The sequence below is a fragment of the Salmo trutta genome, chromosome 3 (assembly GCF_901001165.1).
Source record: "Salmo trutta chromosome 3, fSalTru1.1, whole genome shotgun sequence".
NCBI classification, from domain to species: domain Eukaryota; kingdom Metazoa; phylum Chordata; class Actinopteri; order Salmoniformes; family Salmonidae; genus Salmo; species Salmo trutta.
This window is the reverse complement of record NC_042959.1, coordinates 4362630-4385730: the sequence shown is the minus strand read 5'-3', so window position 1 is coordinate 4385730 and position 23101 is coordinate 4362630. Positions and strand designations below refer to the sequence as shown.

Here is a 23101-nt window from a genome sequence, read left to right as displayed (position 1 = left end):
TGACCTCGTATTCTTCCGTGTTTCCAGTTCTTCTTGAACGCTGCATCAGTTAGAGATGGCGTCCCTTTTGCAGCCTGACAGGGTTCTCTACCTAGTTCATGGAGAGAAAAAGATCCGATCGCCGTTGTCGACACTTTATTTTTGTCGGTATTGCAGTGAATTGCGTTCCCTAGAATGTGTGTCTCACGAGGTAAGTGACGAAAATGTCAACACTACTGTGGCTAACTGTCTCAATCCTAGAGCTAGCTAGCTAGCTAGCTAGCTCGTAGCGTTAGCGGTTTGGGAGGGATTGGTCAACATAGTCCAGCCCCTGTAAATAAATATTTTAATCTCATTTGCCATATCGCACGCCAATCAATATTTATTAAACAGCTCTGTCGTGTGATTGGCCGGATATTTCGTCTTTACTTCCGTCCTACTTTCATAATCTTGTACGTTTATCTAGCTACCTAGCTAAGCTAACTGTTAACAATCAAGCAAGACAGCTAGCCAAACAACATAATACATCGTTTGTGTTCACTAGTAACTTATTTTGTCCAATTAACAGTGACACAAATTCCCACTGGAAATACAATTTAAACCCAACAACCATTTGAAAAGCGTTTTTAATTGTTAGCTAGCTTCACAGCCTCCTTGCTGGCTAACGTACTCTATTCATTACCACACCCAGACACATCGACCACAGTGCGGTCTCAGATCTATCAAACACATTTTGACAGAGTTCGTTTATTCTTGGGAAATATCTTATTTAGGTAGCTGGCTAACTATTTATCTAGTTGATACGTGCCACGTCAGACAGCTATGATTGTTCATTTACACAGCCACACAACTGACAGTGACCCTCACCACAGAAACTAACATTTTTATTATGCTGAAGCTGATAGGTTGCTAACGCATACTAATCATGTTTCAGCATGAACCAATATCTATCTGTGCAGTTATAACTACTAGCTAGCTACGATGGATAGCAGTGTACATGTATGTATTCCCACGAACCACGGTTCATAATAATGACCGAGAACGGTGCAAATCGAATGGCATGTATTTGATACCATTCCACGAATTTCCGCTCCGGTCATTAACACAAGCCCGTTCTCCCCAAATAAGGTGCCACTAACATAGATTGTTGAATGCTGCCTCTGGTTTCTAGGTGGACTCACATTACTGTCCAAGCTGCCTGGAGAATATGCCTTCAGCAGAGGCAAAGCTGAAGAAGAACAGGTGAGAAACATTTGTAACTGAGCATCAGCATAGACCTGTTTATATACGGTCTATGGCATAGACTTATTACTTATTGTGTAGCCATTGACACCCAATGCATCCAGCCTACATTTCCCAGCTCTCTGTTTTGTTCTAGGAAGAGGATATGCAACCAGCTGAACGAAAACTTCAGGTTAGGCATAGAGGTTAAGCTTAGGGTTATCTATCATTCATGTTTATTTTCTATATTAATGCTGTGAAATTGCCACGGACCTCAAGATACGATATTATCACGATACTTCGGTGCCGCTGTATTGCGATTCTTACAATTCTATATGTATTGTGATCTGATACTCCAGATTTTTATTGCGATTTTGATGTTCCAAACATATTGCTCACCATATGTCTGCTGCTGCAGAGGGACAAGAGAGAGCCATGAGATGTTTTTTTTGTTGTTGATCGGTAATGGAAATAAAGCGCTGAAAACAAATTGACTCCCTATTTAAAAAGATGGAGAACAAGTTCTGAAGGAAAAATACTAGCGCTTTGGTGCAGATACAGCCAATTTCTCGCAAAAAATAATATTGCAAAAATTAATATCCCGATATGTAACTATTAACCCCCCTTCCCATCACTATTATATATGTAATTCTGTGGGTGTTGAATATTAGGTTAAGGTTAGTTATAGCCTAGTTTAGGTTTAAGGAAAGCCATAAAAGCTAGCATTGGGTTTGAGTACTGCGACTATTTCTTTCCGGTTGAATAAACACTACCTTTGTTCTAACTAGCTATACCTTCATTCTCTGCGTGCCCCAGGTGTGCCAACTGTTTCGACTGCCCATGCTGCATGCACACCCTGTCCACCCGGGCAACCAACATCCCAGCCCCTCTTCCTGACGACCCCAGCAAGACGACCATGAAGAAGGCCTATTACCTGGCCTGTGGCTTCTGTCGCTGGACATCCAGAGATGTGGGCATGGCTGACAAGTCTGTGGGTGAGTGCCAGGCCTACCTTACTGATGATGATGATGAGGGGGAGATATTGGACTGTTGACTATTTATTTTATATTGGGCCTTTGTTAAGCTAGGCCAACTATTCTGTGGCTGAGTGAGTGTGAGAAATGGCTTCAACCAAATCAAATAGCAAACCTTGCTGATGATCTTAGATACTAATCTACTGAAGGAAGTGTCCCCCCCCCCCTGCACTGGTGATGAGGGGGAGATATATGGGACTGACTTGTTAATAGGCTATGTTAGAATGGTTGAAATGCTAAACAAATTAATATCTGATGTATGGAGCTTTGTTTGGAATTGTAACTGAATAGAGATGTGTCCCTTATCGTGTACATGACTAGTAGCCTACATGTCTGTTATGTGATTGACTTGTTGGGTGTTTTCTGGAGGACTATTTCACTTTTTTTTGTCTTCACTTCAGCCAGTGGAGGATGGCAGGAGCCGGACAACCCTCATACTCAACGGGTATGTTGCCTTCCTTTTGGTCTGATCTATTTTCTCTCTCTCTCAAGTGTTGCTCACATGTTGAGCTAGACAACCCCAGGCCATAGAATGCTGTGACACTGGAAGTTACATAGAGTCTATTGTAATTGATGCTGTATTTAAAAAAAAACACTGTGTGATCAACCACAAATAGACACACTCCTGATACAGGCCCTAGGCCTAAGTGTTGGCTTTGACTTGTGCTTTCTACTATTTATATCCTGCTGGTAACATACATGGGTGGGGCGGCAGGTAGCCTAGTGTTTAGAGCGTTGGGCCAGTAACTGAAAGGTTGCTAGATTGAATCCTCTGAGCTGACAAGGTAAAAAGCTGTCGTTCTGCTCCTGAACAAGGCAGTTAACCCACTGTTCCCTGGTAGGCTGTCATTTTAAATAAGAATTTGTTCTTAACTGACTTGCCTAGTTAAATAAAGGTTAAATAAATAAATAAATACAAGGGGTATGCTGATGAGATATATATATATATATATATATATTATATATATTGTATACTGTATACAGTATACATGGTTCTCTATCCTATGACAGTCAGACTCATGTTATGTGTATTCTTCCTCCAGATACTCATGGTATTTTTCTTTCAGATCAATAAACTGATAGAGTATTACCAGCAGCTGGCCCAGAGAGAGAAACTGGAGAGGGACAGGAAGAAGCTGGCCAGGCGACGACCCTATATGCCACTGGCCTTCTCGGTACACCGCACACACTCCGGCAGATAACATGCTCAGCTTTCACACTTCTCTCTGGAATACGAACCTGACTTTTTTTTTATACGTTAAACCTCTCTCAATAACCACAACCCAGCTCCCACTTTTTTTTATTTTATTTTTATAATGAGCATTCTCAAATATGCTTTTAATCTTTGTTTGTTGTGATGGTTATGGCTGTGTTATTAACCCTGCTGGTGGCGGGCTGAAATTAACAAGGCAACATGATGTAGTGTTATGTTCCGGTATGTTGACATTGATTGAACTGCATGTATAGTTCATGTGTAGGTTAGAGCCTGCGGCATACTGGAACATTGACGAGTCACTATAAGCTAGCTGTGTGCTAGCTATATAATGTTACTAGCTACTGCAGCTGAAGGGTCACTATAAGCTAGCTGTGTGCTAGCTAGCTATATACTAGCTATTGCAGCTGAAGGGTCACTATAAGCTAGCTGTGTGCTAGCTAGCTATATACTAGCTATTGCAGCTGAAGGGTCACTATAAGCTAGCTGTGTGCTAGCTAGCTATATACTAGCTATTGCAGCTGAAGGGTCACTATAAGCTAGCTGTGTGCTAGCTAGCTATATACTAGCTACTGCAGCTGAAGGGTCACTATAAGCTAGCTGTGTGCTAGCTAGCTATATACTAGCTACTGCAGCTGAAGGGTCACTATAAGCTAGCTGTGTGCTAGCTAGCTATATACTAGCTACTGCAGCTGAAGGGTCACTATAAGCTAGCTGTGTGCTAGCTAGCTATATACTAGCTACTGCAGCTGAAGGGTCACTATAAGCTAGCTGTGTGCTAGCTAGCTATATACTAGCTACTGCAGCTGAAGGGTCACTATAAGCTAGCTGTGTGCTAGCTAGCTATATACTAGCTACTGCAGCTGAAGAGTCTTCAGCTCTACCACTAATGCTTTTCTGTTGCTGTTGCATGTCGTCAGTTACCTGCCATGTTTGCTGCTTTGGTTTCACTTGATACTTTCTTCTTTGTCTTTGCTTCTGCACGCTGATATGTTGGTTTTAACCCCTCCGTCCCCCAGCAACACACTATTCATGTGGTGGTGAGTTGTATTTTTCACAACTTTGATAGTCAAACACTGTTCTCTCGGAAATGTAATGTTAAAACTGATTTTAGCCTGTAGTATAGTAGAGGGTTGTAACTCACTGTGAACATAAAGATTTGTGTTCTCGTCGTTCAAACCAAAAATATTTCTCTAGGTTTGGTTTATTTCTTTGACTTCGATCACAATTTTATTTTAGGCATTTATGCTAGTAAATGTTTTCCTATAAACATTTAACAGTTATCAATAGAAATGCCAGTGTTTCCTCTCCTGTACGTCTACCACGTGGTGATGTCTGTCTGTCTGAGTTAGTTGACATTTGTGTTGTGTTGCTCTATAAAGGAGAAGTATGGTCTGGGTACCAGACTACAGAGACAGAGACCTGGAGCTCCTATCACCAGTCTGGCTGGTCTTTCGTGAGTATTACATTCCATTCACGAAAATGTTATTGTTCATTAATGTATGAGTATCACATCCTGGTACTATACAGCACAATTCCTTTATTGTACATGACAAATCATGTTGTTCGCTGAAGAGGGTGCAGTTTGGGATAAAGCCATGCTGTTAGTTCATAAATACAGCTTTCCCTGTCTCCTATAATGTCTGCCCCTGTCTCCTATAATGTCTGCCCCTGTGTCTGTCCCTGTCTCCTATAATGGCCTTCACTGTGTCGGTCCCTATTCCAGTCTGAAGGAAGGTGAAGACCAGAAGGAGATTAACATAGAGCCAGCTCAGGCCTTAGATGAAGTGGAACCACTGCCTGAAGACTGCTACACCAGACCCATCAACCTACCTGAGGGTAAGAGACAACAACCCCTAAGCACTAACCCCTAACCCCTAACCCTACACCAGACCTATCCATCTAGCTGAGGGTAAGAGACAACAACCCCTAAGCACTAACCCCTAACCCTGGACCTTGATCTCCACACTAACTCTACACCAGACCTATCCATCTACCTGAGGGTAACAATGATTAGTACTTTTTTTTTAAAAGCTACAATCGTTAATTGATACAATAATAAAGTGTTCTACCCTCCCCTGTTTTGGTAAAGATCTGAGCGATGGGGCTGGAGAAATGTCACCACTCTCAGATTAATAGACAGAGCTATGGATGCAAGGACTGACCAGCCATGATATTAAAATGATTGTTTTAACCATGTTATGAGGCTATACAGTGTTTTACATTTGTTGTTTACAAACGTTTTGAGTAAAACAAGCTTATATTTTGTGTTGAGATGGGGTACGACAGTTGAACAAAGCTCATGAGGCATTTATAAGTTCTATTCTTCAAGAGTCAATGGGTACAGATCATTCATTTTAATAAAAAATAATCTAGCAACTAAGGATTCCAGCTTCATCCACTACTTTTCCTTAGAGCTATTTGTTATAAGGAAGTCTACAGCTATATCATAGCCAGGGTATGCTGTGGTTGTTTTCAAATCTGCCACGTCCAGTTGACCATGTTTTGTTGTCTGGTTGACCATGTTTTGTTGTCTGGTTGACCATGTTTTGTTGTCTGGTTGACCATGTTTTGTTGTCTGGTTGACCATGTTTTGTTGACCATGTTTTGTTGTCTGGTTGACCATGTTTTGTTGACCATGTTTTGTTGACCATGTTTTGTTGTCTGGTTGACCATGTTTTGTTGTCTGGTTGACCATGTTTTGTTGTCTGGTTCACCATGTTTGGTTGTCTGGTTGACCATGTTTGGTTGTCTGGTTGACCATGTTTTGTTGTCTGGTTGACCATGTTTTGTTGACCATGTTTTGTTGTCTGGTTGACCATGTTTTGTTGTCTGGTTGACCATGTTTTGTCTGGTTGACCATGTTTTGTTATGTATTACAGTGACATCCTTGCGTCAGCGGCTGCTCCAGCCTGACTTCCAGCCTGCCGGAGCCTCTCAGCTCCACCCCAAACACAAACACCTGCTGATCAAGCGCTCTCTGCGATGCAGGGTCAGTTTATGACACAGTACTTTACACTACACTAACCTTCTCAAGAAAGGGCATTTTTCTACTATTTTACAGTTGGTTTTTCTGTCAATTTATCTTGATTACTCATGGTAGAAATGTTGCTTTTCTTCCTAGAAATGTGAGCACAATCTGAGCAAGCCAGAATTCAACCCAACCTCAATAAAGTTCAAAATCCAGCTGGTGGCTGTGTAAGTATCGCTTAGCATCTCCTCTGTACCGAACACATTCACCTTGTTTTCTACTCTGATTATTGGTGTTGATGTATTATTTCTCAGTAAAGTGATGTTATTTTCAATCCTAAAGGAGTTACATACCTGAAGTCAGAATAATGTCCATTCCAAACCTGCGCTTCCAGAAGGTAAGTCAATTATTCAAGTATCGGAATCAGGTCCCAAAACATGTTCGAAGACATTCTGTGTCCACATGTTGTCTGTAGGAGAGCAGAATGACTTACAGTATGAGTGGTATCATGTTGTCTGTAGGAGAGCAGAATGATTTACAGTATGAGTGGTATCATGTTGTCTGTAGGAGAGCAGAATGACTTACAGTATGAGTGGTATCATGTTGTCTGTAGGAGAGCAGAATGATTTACAGTATGAGTGGTATCATGTTGTCTGTAGGAGAGCAGAATGACTTACAGTATGAGTGGTGTCATGTTGTCTGTAGGAGAGCAGAATGACTTACAGTATGAGTGGTATCATGTTGTCTGTAGGAGAGCAGAATGTCTTACAGTATGAGTGGTATCATGTCTGTAGGAGAGCAGAATGACTTACAGTATGAGTGGTATCATGTTGTCTGTAGGAGAGCCAGGTGCTGCTCACCCTGACCAACCCAGTGGAGAATATTACCCACGTCACCCTGGTGGGCTGTGAGGAGGGAGACCCAGAGGACATCAACAGCACTGCTAAGGTACTGCTGATTAGTGTTGCAAAGCTACCAGTAATTTACCAATGTTACCCGGGATCTTTAGTAAGTTTGGTAAGTAACAGATTGCCATAGATTTTCTATCGCAACTTTGGTAATTTATACTTGAAAACATGTATTTATATATATATTTTTCTTCTGTATCCATGAGTTTCTAATAGATAGACCATGTGGTTCAAGAGAAAATAGACAAATGAATTGATAAAAGCATCATAATCAACAATGGCTTTATTTTCACTCTGTAACTCTTCTATTTACTTATTTCACAACTACTAGTTTGGCCCCAAAACATTGACAGCAAATACATAGTCACAGTAAAATGATAATAATAAAAAAAAATATATATATATATCAAATCAAATTTATTTATATAGCCCTTCGTACATCAGCTGAAATCTCAAAGTGCTGTACAGAAACCCAGCCTAAAACCCCAAACAGCAAGCAATGCATGTGAAAGAAGCACGGTGGCTGGGAAAAACTCCCTAGGAAAAACTCCTGAGAAAGGCCAAAAACCTAGGAAGAAACCTAGAGAGGAACCAGGCTATGAGGGGTGGCCAGTCCTCTTCTGGCTGTGCCGGGTGGATATTATAACAGAACATGGTCAAGATGTTAAAATGTTCGTAAATGACCAGCATGGTCAAATAATAATAATCATAGTAGTTGTCGAGGGTGCAACAAGCACGTCCGGTGAACAGGTCAGGGTTCCGTAGCCGCAGGCAGAACAGTTGAAACTGGAGCAGCAGCATGGCCAGGTGGACTGGGGACAGCAAGGAGTCATCATGCCAGGTAGTCCTGAGGCATGGTCCTAGGGCTCAGGTCCTCCGAGAGAAAGAAAGAAAGAGAGAAAGAGAGAATTAGAGAGAGCATATTTACATTCACACAGGACACCGGATAAGACAAGAGAATACTCCAGATGTAACAGACTGACCCTAGCCCCCCGACACATAAACTACTGCAGCATAAATACTGGAGGCTGAGACAGGAGGGATCAGAAGACACTGTGGCCCCATCCGATGATACCCCCGGACAGGGCCAAACAGGCAGGATATAACCCCACCCACTTTGCCAAAGCACAGCCCCCACACCACTAGAGGGATATCTACAACCACCAACTTACCGTCCGAAGACAAGGCCGAGTATAGCCCACAAAGATCTCCGCCACGGCACAACCCAAGGGGGGGGCGCCAACCCAGACAGGAAGACCACGTCAGTGGCTCAACCTACTCAAGTGACGCACCCCTCCCATGGACGGCATGGAAGAACACCAGTAAGTCAGTGACTCAGCCCCTGTAAAAGGGTTAGAGGCAGAGAATCCCAGTGGGAAGAGGGGAACCGACAAGGCAGAGACAGCAAGGGCGGTTCGTTGCTCCAGCCTTTCCGTTCACCTTCACACTCCTGGGCCAGACTATACTTAATCATAGGACCTACTGAAGAGATAAGTCTTCAGTAAAGACTTAAAGGTTGAGACTGAGTCTGCGTCTCTCACATGGGTAGGCAGACCATTCCATAAAAATGGAGCTCTATAGGAGAAAGCCCTACCTCCAGCCGTTTGCTTAGAAATTCTAGGGACAATTAGGAGGCCTGCGTCTTGTGACCGTAGCGTACGTGTAGGTATGTACGGCAGGACCAAATCGGAAAGATAGGTAGGAGCAAGCCCATGTAATGCTTTGTAGGTTAGCAGTAAAACCTTGAAATCAGCCCTTGCCTTAACAGGAAGCCAGTGTAGGGAGGCTAGCACTGGAGTAATATGATCAAATTTTTTGGTTCTAATCAGGATTCTAGCAGCCGTATTTAGCACTAACTGAAGTTTGTTTAGTGCTTTATCCGGGTAGCCGGAAAGTAGAGCATTGCAGTAGTCGAGCCTAGAAGTAACAAAAGCATGGATACATTTTTCTGCATCATTTTTGGACAGAAAGTTTCTGATTTTTGCAATGTTACGTAGATGGAAAAAAGCTGTCCTTGAAGCAGTCTTGATATGTTCTTCAAAAGAGAGATCAGGGTCCAGAGTAACGCCGAGGTCCTTTACAGTTTTATTTGAGACGACTGTACAACCATCCAGATTAATTGTCAGATTCAGCAGAAGATCTCTTTGTTTCTTGGGACCTAGGACAAGCATCTCTGTTTTGTCCGAGTTTAAAAGTAGAAAATTTGCAGCCATCCACTTCCTTATGTCTGAAACACAGGCTTCTAGCGAGGGCAATTTTGGGGCTTCACCATGTTTCATTGAAATGTACAGCTGTGTGTCGTCCGCATAGCAGTGAAATTTAACATTTTGTTTTCGAATGACATCCCCAAGAGGTAAAATATATAGTGAAAACAATAGTGGTCCTAGAACGGAACCTTGAGGAACACCGAAATTTACAATTGATTTGTCAGAGGACGAACCATTCACAGAGACAAACTGATATCTTTCCGACAGATAAGATCTAAACCAGGCCAGAACTTGTCCATGTAGACCAATTTGGGTTTCCAATCTCTCCAAAAGAATGTGGTGATCGATGGTATCAAAAGCGGCACTAAGATCTAGGAGCATGAGGACAGATGCAGAGCCTCGGTCTGACGTCATTAAAAGGTCATTTACCACCTTCACAAGTGCATTCTCAGTGCTATGATGGGGTCTAAAACCAGACTGAAGCGTTTCGTATACATTGTTTGTCTTCAGGAAGGCAGTGAGTTGCTGCGCAACAACTTTTTCTAAAATTTTTGAGAGGAATGGAAGATTCGATATAGGCCGATAGTTTTTTATAATTTCTGGGTCAAGATTCGGCTTTTTCAAGAGAGGCTTTATTACTGCCACTTTTAGTGAGCTTGGTACACATCCGGTGGATAGAGAGCCGTTTATTATGTTCAACATAGGAGGGCCAAGCACAGGAAGCAGCTCTTTCAGTAGTTTAGTTGGAATAGGGTCCAGTATGCAGCTTGAGGGTTTGGAGGCCATGATTATTTTCATCATTATGTCAAGAGATATAGTACTAAAACACTTTAGTATCTCCCTTGATCCTAGGTCCTGGCAGAGTTGTGCAGACTCAGGACAATGGAGCCCTGGAGGAATACCCAGATTTAAAGAGGAGTCCGTAATTTGCTTTCTAATGATCATGATCTTTTCCTCAAAGAAGTTCATAAATTTATTACTGCTGAAGTGAAAGCCATCCTCCATTTGCGAATGCTGCTTTTTAGTTAGCTTTGCGACAGTGTCAAAAAGAAATTTCGGATTGTTCTTATTTTCCTCAATTAAGTTGGAAAAATAGGATGATCGTGCAGCAGTGAGGGCTCTTCGATACTGCACGGTACTGTCTTTCCAAGCTAGTCGGAAGACTTCCAGTTTAGTGTGGCGCCATTTCCGTTCCAATTTTCTGGAAGCTTGCTTCAGAGCTCGTGTATTTTCTGTATACCAGGGAGCTAGTTTCTTATGACAGATGTTTTTAATTTTTAGGGGTGCAACTGCATCTAGGGTATTGCGCAAGGTTAAATTGAGTTCCTCGGTTAGGTGGTTAACTGATTCTTGTCCTCTGACGTCCTTGGGTAGGCAGAGGGAGTCTGGAAGGGCATCAAGGAATCTTTGGGTTGTCTGAGAATTTATAGCACGACTTTTAATCTTCCTTGGTTGGGGTCTGAGCAGATTATTTGTTGCAATTGGAAACGCAATAAAATGGTGGTCCGATAATCCAGGATTATGAGGAAAAACATTAAGATCCACAACATTTATTCCATGGGACAAAACTAGGTCCAGAGTATGACTGTGGCAGTGAGTAGGTCCAGAGACATGTTGGACAAAACCCACTGAGTCGATGATGGCTCCGAAAGCCTTTTGGAGTGGGTCTGTGGACTTTTCCATGTGAATGTTAAAGTCACCAAAAATTAGAATATTATCTGCTATGACTACAAGATCCGATAGGAATTCAGGGAACTCAGTAAGGAACACTGCATATGGCCCAGGAGGCCTGTAAACAGTAGCTATAAAAAGTGATTGAGTAGGCTGCATAGATTTCATGACTAGAAGCTCAAAAGATGAAAACGTCATTGTTTTTTTTTTGTAAATTGAAATTTGCTATCGTAAATGTTAGCAACACCTCCGCCTTTGCCGGATGCACGGGGGGTATGGTCACTAGTGTAACCAGGGGGTGAGGCCTCATTTAACACAGTAAATTCATCAGGCTTAAGCCATGTTTCAGTCAGGCCAATCACATCAAGATTATGATCCGTGATTAGTTCATTGACTATAACTGCCTTGGAAGTGAGGGATCTAACATTAAGTAACCCAATTTTGAGATGTGAAGTATCACAATCTCTTTCAATAATGGCAGGAATGGAGGAGGTCTTTATACTAGTAAGATTACTGAAGCGAACACCGCCATTTTTAATCTTGCCCAACCTAGATCGAGGCACAGACACGGTCTCAATGGGGAAAGCTGAGCTGACTACGCTAACTGTGCTAGTGGCAGACTCCACTAAGCTGGCAGGCTGGCTAACAGCCTGTTGCCTGGCCTGCACCCTATTTCATTGTGGAGCTAGAGGAGTTAGAGCCCTGTCTATGTTCGTAGATAAGATGAGAGCACCCCTCCAGCTAGGATGGAGTCCGTCACTCCTCAGCAGGCCAGGCTTGGTCCTGTTTGTGGGTGAATCCCAGAAAGAGGGCCAGTTATCTACAAATTCTATCTTTTGGGAGGGGCAGAAAACAGTTTTCATCCAGCGATTGAGTTGTGAGACTCTGCTGTAGAGCTCATCACTCCCCCTAACTGGGAGGGGGCCAGAGACAATTAATCGATGCCGACACATCTTTCTAGCTGATTTACATGCTGAAGCTATGTTGCGCTTGGTGACCTCTGACTGTTTCATCCTAACATCGTTGGTGCCGACGTGGATAACAATATCTCTATACTCTCTACACTCGCCAGTATATATATATATATATACTGCTCAAAAAAATAAAGGGAACACTTAAACAACACATCCTAGATCTGAATGAAATAAATAATCTTATTAAATACTTTATTCTTTACATAGTTGAATGTGCTGACAACAAAAACATGCACATTTGTGGCCTGCTGGAGGTCATTTTGCAGGGCTCTGACAGTGCTTCTCCTGCTCCTCTTTGCACAAAGGCGGAGGTAGCGGTCCTGCTGCTGGGTTGTTGCCCTCCTACGGCCTCCTCCACGTCTCCTGATGTACTGGCCTGTCTCCTGGTAGCGCCTCCATGCTCTGGACACTACGCTGACAGACACAGCAAACCTTCTTGCCATAGCTCGCATTGATGTGCCATCCTGGATGAGCTGCACTACCTGAGCCACTTGTGTGGGTTGTAGACTCCGTCTCATGCTACCACTAGAGTGAAAGAACCGCCAGCATTCAAAAGTGACCAAAACATCAGCCAGGAAGCAATGGAACTGAGAAGTGGTCTGTGGTCACCACCTGCAGAACCACTCCTTTATTGGGGGTGTCTTGCTAATTGCCTATAATTTCACCCTGTTGTCTATTCCATTTGCACAACAGCATGTGAAATTTATTGTCAATCAGTGTTGCTACCTAAGTGGACAGTTTGATTTCACAGAAGTGTGATTGACTTGGAGTTACATTGTGTTGTTTAAGTGTTCCCTTTATTTTTTTGAGCAGTGTATATATATATATATATATATATATATATATATATATATATATATATATATATATATATATATATATATATATGCAGTCCCAGTCAAAAGTTTGGAAACAATCTACTCATTCAATGCCAAGAGTGTGCAAAGCTGTCATCAAGGCAAAGGGTGGCTACTTTGAAGAATCTCAAATATATATGGCTGAAACCCTCATAGTAAACACTGATGGTAATCACTAAGTTGATGGTTTACATTTAGGATATATATATATTTTTTTACAGCTTTCTCATTGTTCATTATAGTTTTTTTTTTTTTTTTAATAATACAATTATTTTGTGATAAGGCCATACAGAGGGCCAGCAATTATTAGACTCCTATGATAAGCTAAAGTACCCATAAGGGCCACTAGATGTCTTGTGATAGATTACATCATTTTTATTTAATTTAATCAAATTTAAACTTTTATTTTACTAGGCAAGTCAGTTAAGATCAAATTGTTATTTACAATGACAGCCTACCGGGGAACAGTGGGTTAACTCCCTTGTTCAGGAGCAGAACGAGAGATTTTAACCACTAGGCAACCTGCCGCCCCAAAAAGCCTTGAAAGATACCACAATTCTGGTAGTTTACTGGTAAATTTCGAAAGTTTCCAGTAATATACCCTCCCTTTCCAAAGCTACTGCTGACCTCTCACCCCTTTACCTCTGTTGTTGATGTTAATATTGTTGTTTATAGGTGATGGTTCCTACCAAGGAGTTGGTCCTGGCAGGGAAGGATGCTGCAGCAGAATACGACGAGTTGGCTGAGCCTCAGGACTTCCAGGACGACCCAGAGTAAGTCTTAAGTGCAATATGGTCATATCATATCACATTTTATACAGTAGAATTAAGCAATAAGGCCCGAGGAGGTGTGGTATATAGCCGTTGTATATTGGCTATATACCACACCTCCAAGGGCTGTGTCCAGGCACGACGCAATGCAGAGTGCCTGGACACAGCCCTTCGCTGTTGTATATTGGCTATATACCACAAATCCTAGAGGTGTCTTATTGCTAGTATAAACTGGTTACCAACGTAATTAAAGCAGTATAAATAACTTTTGTCGTACCCGTGGTATACAGTCTGATATACCACGGCTGTCAGCCAATCAGCATTCAGGGCTCGAACCACCCAGTTTATAATATAGTATATACAGTTGATGTCGAAGTTTACATACACCTTAGCCAAATACATTTAAACTCAGTTTTTCACAATTTCTGACATTTAATCCTAGTAAAAAATCCCTGTTTTAGGTCAGTTAGGATCACCACTTTATTTTAAGAATGTGAAATGTCAGAATATTAGTAGAGAGAATTATTTATTTCAGCTTTTATTTCTTTCATCACATACCCAGTGGGTCAGAAGTTTACATACACTCAATTAGTATTTGGTAGCATTGCCTTTAAATTGTTTAACTTGGGTCAAATGTTTCGGGTAGCACTCCACAGGCTTCCTACAATAAGTTGGGTGAATTTTGGCCCATTCCTCCTGACAGAGCTGGTGTAACTGAGTCAGGTTTGTAGGCCTCCTTGCTCGCACACGCTTTTTCAGTTCTGCCCACACATTTTCTATGGATTGAGGTCAGGGCTTTGTGATGGCCACTCCAATACCTTGACTTTGTTGTCCTTAAGCCATTTTGCCACAGCTTTGGAAGTATGCTTGGGGTCATTGTCCATTTGGAAGACCCATTTGCATCCAAGCTTTAACTTCCTGACTGATGTCTTGAGATGTTGCTTCAATATATCCACATAATTTTCCTGCCTCATGACGCCATCTATTTTGTGAAGTGCACCAGTCCCTCCTGCAGCAAAGCACCCCCATAACATGATGCTGCCACCCCTGTGCTTCACGGTTGGGATGGTGTTCTTCGGCTTGCAAGCCTCCCCCTTTTTCCTCCAAACATAACAATGGTCATTATGGCCAAACAGTTCTATTTTTGTTTCACCAGACATTTCTCCACAAAGTACGGTCTTTGTCCCCATGTGCAGCTGCAAACCCTAATCTGGCTTTTTGATGGCAGTTTTGGAGCAGTGGCTTCTTCCTTGCTGAGCGGCCTTTCAGGTTATGTCGATATAGGACTTGTTTTACTGTGGATATAGATACTTTTGTACCTGTTTCCTCCAGCATCTTCACAAGTTCCTTTGTTGTTGTTCTGGGATTGATTTGCACTTTTCGCACCAAAGTACGTTCATCTCTAGGAGACAGAAGGCGTCTCATCCTGAGCGGTATGACGGCTGCGTGGTCCCATGGTGTTTAAATGTGCGTACTATTGTTTGTACAGATGAACGTGGTACCTTCAGGCGTTTGGAAATTGCTCCCAAGGATGAACCGGACTTGTGGAGGTCTACAAAATTTTTTTCTGAGGTCTTGGCTGATTTCTTTTGATTTTCCCATGATGTCAAGCAAAGAGGCACTGAGTTGGAATACATCCACAGGTACACTTCCAATTGACTCAAATGATGTCAATTAGAAGCTTCTAAAGCCATGACATAATTTTCTGGAATTTTCCAAGCTGTTTAAAGGCACAGTCAACTTAGTGTATGTAAACATCTGACCCACTGGAATTGTGATTAAGTGAAATAATCTGTTTGTAAATAATTGTTGGAAAAATTACGTGTAATGCACAAGGTAGATGTCCTAACTGACTTGCCAAAACTATAGTTTGTTAACAAGAAATTTGTGGAGGAGTTGAAAAACGATTTTTAATGACTCCAACCTAAGTGTATGTAAACTTCTGACTTCAACTGTATATATGAGATGAGTAAAGCAGCATGTAAAGATTGTTAAAGTGGCCAGTGATTCCAAGTCTGTCTATAGGGCAGCAGCCCCTAAGGTGCGGGGTTACGTAACCGTGCGGAAGCCGCCTAGTGATGGCTATTTAACAGTCTGATGGCCTTGAGATAGAAGCTGTTTTTCAGTCTCTCTGTCCCAATTTTGATGCACCTGTACTGACCTCGCCTTCTGGATGGTAGCGGGGTGAACAGGCAGTGGCTCGTGTAGTTGATGTCCTTTTTGGCCTTTTTGTGACATCGGGTGCTGTAGGTGTCCTGGAGGGGAGGCGGTGTCCTGGAGGGGAGGCAGCCCCCTCCCCGATGCGTTGGCCAGACTGCACTACCCTTCTGCGGTTGGGGGGGCGCAGTTGCCATACCAGGCGGTGATACAGCCCGACAGGATGCTCTCCACCTTCTCCACTGCGGTCCCGCCGATGTGGATCTGCTGTTTCCTGAAGTCCACGATCAGCTCCTTAATTTTGTTGATGGGGAGTTCATTTTCCTGGCACCACTCCGCCAGGGCTCTCACCTCCTCCCTGTAGGCTGTCTAGTCATTGTTGGTAATAAAGCCTACTACTCTTGTGGGGCCCCAGTGTTGAGGATCAGTGAAGTGGAGGTGTTGTTTCCTACCTTCACCACCTGGGGGTGGAGGTGATATGATCCTTGACTAGTCTCAAAGCACGTCATGATGACAGAAGTGAGTGCTACGGGGCGATAGTCATTTAGTTTGGTTACTTTTGCTTTCTTGAGTACATCAACAAAGGTGGACTTCTTGAAGCATGTGGGGACAGCAGACTGGGATAGGGAGAGATTGAATATGTCCGTAAACACTCCAGCCAACTGGTCTGTACATGCTCTGAGGACGCGGCTAGGGATGCTGTCTGGGCCGGCAGACTAGCGAGGGTTAACATGCTTAAATGTCTTACTCACGTTGACCATGGAGAACGAGAGGCCACAGTCCTTGGGAGCGGGCCGTGTCGTTGGCACTGTTATCCTCAAAGTGGGAGAAGGTGTTTAGCTTGTCCCCCCCTTCATACGTCATCAGAGTGCGCAGCTGAACATTGTATGCTTGAAAACACTTGGTTTGTTATTTTTGATTGAAGCAAAACCGATATTCATTAAATACGAACACAGAACTTGTTTTTGCGTGGATTCCGAGACGCAGTTAGCTTTTATCAGCTAGGACCACTATTTTCTTGTCCTGGAATCCCGTTTAATAGACAGGTTGATGCCTGCTTGACAGAGACGCTAAGCTGATAGCCATCAAGCTAACGAAGTTGGTACCAGATGAGTTTTGCAATGACGTCCTCTTTTATCTGGAGAAGTAAACGAACAGTTCCAGCACTGAAGGAGCTGTTTCTGCTACGCTTTGTTTTGTGACAAAACCGGATCACATCGGAGTTCCAATACGGAAACGCAGAGTTGAATGTTTACATTTTCTATGCCGGTGGCTAGACGATGTTCACTCTTGTTGGATGCATCTCCGCCTTGTCATTTGTCGTTATCCGACTGGCAGCTGTTGCCCGGAGATCCCCCACCTGATAGTGGAGTCAAAGGAGCACAGAAAGAGGAGCATGGCAATTGATGATGGTCGCATGTCACGATCAGTGGAAACCGAAGCCGGCGGCCTCCCGCAAAAGCGGTCTACACTCCCAACAAGAGGCCCGGCACAGAAACAAACAACGAATAGTTTCACCATCCTGGACCCTGATCTTCCTGCACCTTCGTCACTGGTTTGAGCCTGTATCTGCGGCCGCAGTGTCTACCACTATGATTTCGAGGTCGGCAACCTTCCGTCCCTGCTCTGAATCGAACGGGGCTTCTCCACCTGTCGGCGGCCTGCAAGGGGCTCAAGTTATCCTGCCTCTCGGATTTCCTCGTCATTCTCGCCAGCTGTGATTTTTGGGCAGCTCCATGGTATGAAATGTGACCGTTCCTGGTGCAAAAACAAAGTCCTATCCCGGAGCGCGAGTAAATGACATTACTAAGCTGCTCCCGATTGGACATGAGAATCGATTCTATCATAGTTCATGTGGGTTTTAATACATTATGAAGGGCAGCTCTAAACAGTTGTGACTGGATTTTAAAGAGCTGACTTGACTCTCTGCCAGACACTAATAAAATACACTAATAAAAGACCCATCATATCTGGCCCTGTGTCCTCTCTGAATCACGGCATTGAACGTTTTAGCAGGATTCTTTCTCTTCACAACTGGTTAAGTGATTATTGCAACTCAATGGGTGTAACTTTTGTTCACAATTTCGATACCTTTTGGAAACAAAACAGGTTTTATAAGGAGGATGTGACACAGTGTTCTTTGGACACAGTGTTAACAAACCTCCAAACGAGCTTCAACGCCATACAACACTCCTTCTGGGGCCTCCAACTGCTCTTAAATGCTAGTAAAACTAAATGCATGCTCTTCAACCGATCGCTTCCCGCACCCGCCCGTCCGACGAGCATCACTACTCTGGACAGTTCTGACTTAGAATATGTGGACAACTACAAATACCTAGGTGTCTGGTTAGACTGTAAACTCTCCTTCCAGACTCACATTAAGCATCTCCAATCCAAATCCAAAATTAAATCTAGAACACTTCTGGATCTTGAATCGGAAGACTCATCTCTCAGCCTCCCAGATCAGGAATACTACATGATACTACTGATGCTAAAATATTTATTCTACTGAGCCGTTTACTTTATGTTCGTTTTCTTATCTTTTATTATTTCTTAGTGTTGTTGCATTGTCCAGAAGGAACCTGCAAGTAAGCATTTCATTGGATACCATGTGTATCCTGTAAACACGACTAATAAAAACTTGAAACTACAGACAGCTCAAGAGATATGCAGAAAAATAGATTTTTTTTTTACAGAGAATTAAGCACAATGATTATGGCTCTCGATACAGGAAAAAGCTTTCAGGTGTTTAAAAAATGAAACATTTCCAACTTCAGATCGGGGAGACTAGCCCCCCTCTTGACCACCCCCCCCAGCCATAGTCACATACTCATCTGTAAATAGCACACCCAACTACCTCATCCCCATATTATTACTTATCCTCTTGCTGTTTTGCACCCCAGTATTTCTACTTTCACATTATCTGCACATCTGTCACTCCAGTGTTAATGTTAAATTGTAATTATTTCCCCTCTATGGCCTATTTATTGCCTACCTCCCTACTCTTCTACATTTTCACACACTGTACATAGATTTTTCAATTTTTTTCCCTATTGTGTTATTGACTGTAAGTTTGTTTGTTTAACTCTGTTGTTTTTGTCGCACTGCTTTGCTTAATCTTGGCCAGGTCGCAGTTGTAAATGAGAACTTGTTTTCAACTAGCCTACCTGGTTAAATAAAGGTGAAATAATGTAATATACTGTCCGAACAATATGGCTACATGTTCATCTGCCTCGCCTAAAGCCCATTCTGGTGGGAAACTGCTATAGACCACTAAGTGTTAACAGTCAGTATCTGGATAATGTGTGAAATGCTTGATAATGTATGTGATATCAACAGAGGTATATTTTCTGGGTGATTTAAAAAAAATATATATATATTTATATTATTTTACATTTTGACTGGCTTTCATCAAGCTGCCCACTCAAGATAAAGCTTCGAACTGTAACCAATGCCTGCAACTTGGTTCAGGTTAATCAGTCAACCTACCAAGGTAGTCACAAAAAGCACAGGAATTAAATCACCAGCATGTATTGATAACATCTTTACTAAATGCTGCAGAAATTAGCTTTAAAGCAGTATGCAGATCCATCGGATGTAGTGATCACAATACAGTAGCCACATCTAGGAAAACCAAAGTTGCAAAGGTTGGGGCTAATATAGTGTATAAGAGGTCATACAATAAGTTTTGTAGTGATTCATATGTTGTTGATGTAAAGAATATTTGTTGTTCCGTGGTGTGTAATGAGGAGCAGACAGACCGGGCACTTGACACATTTATGAAATTGCTTATTCCGGTTACTAATAAGCATGGACCCATTTTAAGAAAATTACTAAAAACGGTTAAATTCTGTGGATCAATGAGGAATTTAGAAAACGGTATGGTTGAGAGGGGATGAGGTAAAAGGAATGGCAAGTAAGTCTGGCTGCACAACCGATAAGAAGAATAAGAAGAAGAAATTCTACTATGAAACGAAGATGAATGACAGTAAAAAGCTTTGGGGCACTTTAAATTACGTTTCGGGGGGGAAAAAGGCAAACTCAGCTCCATCGTTCATTCAATCAAATGGCTCATTCATCACAAAACCCACTGATGTTGCCAACTACTTTAATGATTTTTTCCATTGGCAAGATTAGCAAGATTAGCAAACTTAGGCATGACATGCCAGAAACACGCTGATATTACACATCCAAGTATATCTGACCAAATTATAAAAGACGATTATTGTAATTTTGAATTCTGTAAAGTAAGTGTGGAAGAATTGTTGTCACCGGGGTCTGACAACTTGGATGGAAAATTACTGAGGAAAATGGAGGACGATATTGCCACTCCTATTTGCCATATTTTCAATTTAAGCCTTCTAGAAAGTGTGTGTGCCCTCAGGCCTGGAGGGAAGCAAAAGTCATTCCGCTACCTAAGATGAATAAAGTCCCCTTTACTGGCTCAAATAGACATGCCACGAGGTCTCTTCACAGTCCCCAATTCCAGAACAGACTACGGGAGGCGAACAGTACTACATAGAACCATGACTACATGGAACTCTATTCCACATCAAGTAACTGATGTAAGCAGTAAAATTAGATTTTTTTAAAAAGTAAATCAAATAAAACCCCTTATGGAACAGCGGGGACTGTGAAGCAACACAAACACAGGCACAGACACATGCACACACACACACGATAGCATACGCACTATACACACATGTACACATGGATTTAGTACTGTATATATGTGGTAGTGGTGGAATAGGGGCCTGAGGGCACACAGTGTGTTGTGAAATCTGTGAATGTACTGTTTTAAAAATGGTATAAACTGCCTTAATTTTCCTGGCCTTGGCAGCAGCTAATGGGGATCCATAATAAATACATATATGTCGGTGTCCGCAACATGGCTGGTTTTCCCTTTTCGTAGTCTGTGATTGTCTGTAGACCCTGCCACATATGTCTCGTCTGAGCCGTTGAATTGCGACTCCACTTTGTCTCTATACTGACGTTTTGCCTGTTTGATTGCTTTACGGAGAGAATAACTACACTGTTTTGTATTCAACCATATTCCCCGTCAACTTGCCATGGTTTAATGCGGTGGTTCGCGCTTTCAGTTTTGCGCAAATGCTGCCATCTCTCCACGGTTTCTGGTTAGGGTCGGTTCTGATAGTCACAGTGGGAACAACATCCTCTATATACTTCCTGATGAACTTTGTCCGTGTAAACATCAATGTTATTCTCAGAGTAGCAGTGGTCTAGTGTTTTTATTTATTTAAAAAAAAAAAAAAAAATTCTAAGCGAGTACTAGAGTCAATGTGTTGATAGAACTTCGGTAGCATTTTCCTCAAATTTGCTTTGTTAATTGAAATCACCAGCTACAATAAATGCAGCCTCAGGATATGCGGTTTCCAGTTTGCATAAAGTCTAGCGTTTGTTCTTTTGAGGGCCGTCGCGGTATAAGCTTAAGGGGGAATATACATGGCTGTGACTTTAACAGAAGAGGATTCTCCTGGGAGGTAATACGGTCTGCATTTGACTTCCTGTATGTTATCACAATCACACCATGAGTAGTTAATCATGAAAACATACACCTCCGCCTTTCTTCTTCACAGAGAGTTCTTTTATTCCTGTTTGCGCAATGAACTGAGAACCCAGCTGGCTGTATGGACAAGGACAGTATATCCAGAGAGAGCTATGATTCCGTGAAACAGAGTATGTTACTGTCCCCTGATGTCTCTCTGGAAGGAGATCCTCGTGCTGTATGAACTGAGGAGCAAGGACATTAGCTCTAGTTTAAAAGAAGTGTACTTTATAGGGAATAGGGTGCCATTTTACTTCTGCCCCTGGTCTCCTAACCTTCCCTCTCTGCTCCCGTCTCTCCTCCAGCGTGGTGGCCTTCAGGAAATCCAATAAGATCGGTTTCTTCATCAAGGTGGTCCCTCAGCGCGAGGAGGACGGTGATGTCACGGTGTCCTTTAAGATCCGCCACGACTTCCGCAACTTGGCGGCTCCCATAAGGCCGAGCGAGGAGGGCGATGCCCCCACCGAGGCCATCTGGCTCACACACCACGTGGAGCTCAGCCTGGGGCCGATCATAGCGTGAAGAGCTTACACACACACACACCGAATACATATCTTTTACACGCACACGCGCACACACACACAAAGAAGCAGAAACTCAAAATACACATATACTAAGTATACAAAACTTTACGCTCTTTCCATGACAGACTGACCAGGTGACTCCATGTGAAAGCTATGATCCCTTATTGACTTCAAACAGTGTAGATCTAGGGGAGGAAATAGGTTTAAAGAAGGATTTTCAAGCCTTGAGACATGGATTGTGTATATGTGCCATTCAGAGGGTGAATGGGCAAGACAAAAGATTGAAGTGCCTTTTGAACGGGGCATGGTAGTAGGTGCCAGGCGCACCGGTTTGCAACGCTGCTGGGTTTTTCACGCTCAACAGTTTCCCATGTGTATCAAGAATGGTCCACCACCCGAAGGACATCCAGCGAACTGGACACAACTGTGGGAAGCATTGGAGTCAACATGGGCCAGCGTCCCTGTGGTACACCTTTCTATACCTTGCACAGTCCATGTCCTGACGAATTGAGGCTGTTCTGAGGGCCAAAGGGGGGGGGCGGCGCGGCACCTCAGGGTCCTAATGTTTCGTATACTCTGTATATATAGTAGAACGAGAGGGAGAACACACTAACAGATATACAACAGACACACACACACACACACTGTACATGCATTGGATCACATATCTCTCACACACACACACACACATTCGCACACTTTTCTGTACCCCCAAGCAGTTCCAGAGACCCTTTCCTGCTTCACGCTTCAATTTAGGCATTATCTTCATCATCCTCCTCTAAGTATGAAGATTATTTACCTGCATGCTATGCCAGGCTACATCTACCTACTAATAAATGTATCTTAGATGATGTCATTACTGTAACTCCTCTCTGGGTTGACGGTAGGGTGAGATTAAGGAGTTGGGAGTTATTTTGCTGTTGTCTTCAGTACTAAAGTCCAGTCATTTCTATTAGCAGTATTGAAGTAGTGAGATCTGTAAATGTGTCAGTTTGTCAGAGGTACTCTGCAGCGGTAAGATTATATTACTTTAACACTATCGGTCAATC

General features: G+C 42.7%; 1 protein-coding gene across 4 annotated transcripts; it reads left to right on the top strand.

The window, feature by feature from the left end:
• The first annotated feature begins 25 nt into the window (after positions 1 to 25).
• Positions 26 to 22120, top strand: LOC115166657 (dynactin subunit 4). 4 transcript variants are annotated; one of them, XM_029720398.1, is made up of 15 exons: positions 26 to 190; positions 1151 to 1221; positions 1358 to 1393; positions 2017 to 2195; positions 2636 to 2679; positions 3302 to 3409; positions 4467 to 4487; positions 4830 to 4903; positions 5174 to 5286; positions 6330 to 6439; positions 6572 to 6645; positions 6761 to 6815; positions 7259 to 7366; positions 13711 to 13808; positions 21834 to 22120. In XM_029720398.1, exons 1-15 carry the CDS (start codon positions 56 to 58, stop codon positions 22048 to 22050), a joined length of 1443 nt encoding a protein of 480 aa, XP_029576258.1. In that variant the 5' UTR covers positions 26 to 55; the 3' UTR covers positions 22051 to 22120. The 4 variants fall into 4 exon arrangements, with proteins under 4 accessions (XP_029576258.1, XP_029576260.1, XP_029576259.1 ...); XM_029720400.1 differs by lacking the exon at positions 1358 to 1393; XM_029720399.1 differs by lacking the exon at positions 4467 to 4487.
• Positions 22121 to 23101: the final 981 nt, after the last annotated feature.

Bases quoted from the DNA above. Each gene is read 5' to 3' on its own strand.
- LOC115166657 (XM_029720398.1), top strand. From the start codon at position 56: ATGGCGTCCCTTTTGCAGCCTGACAGGGTTCTCTACCTAGTTCATGGA. The intron at 2,680-3,301 runs GTATGTTGCCTT...TTTTTCTTTCAG, and splicing joins ACAACCCTCATACTCAACGG to ATCAATAAACTGATAGAGTA. The intron at 13,809-21,833 runs GTAAGTCTTAAG...TCTCTCCTCCAG, and splicing joins GACTTCCAGGACGACCCAGA to CGTGGTGGCCTTCAGGAAAT.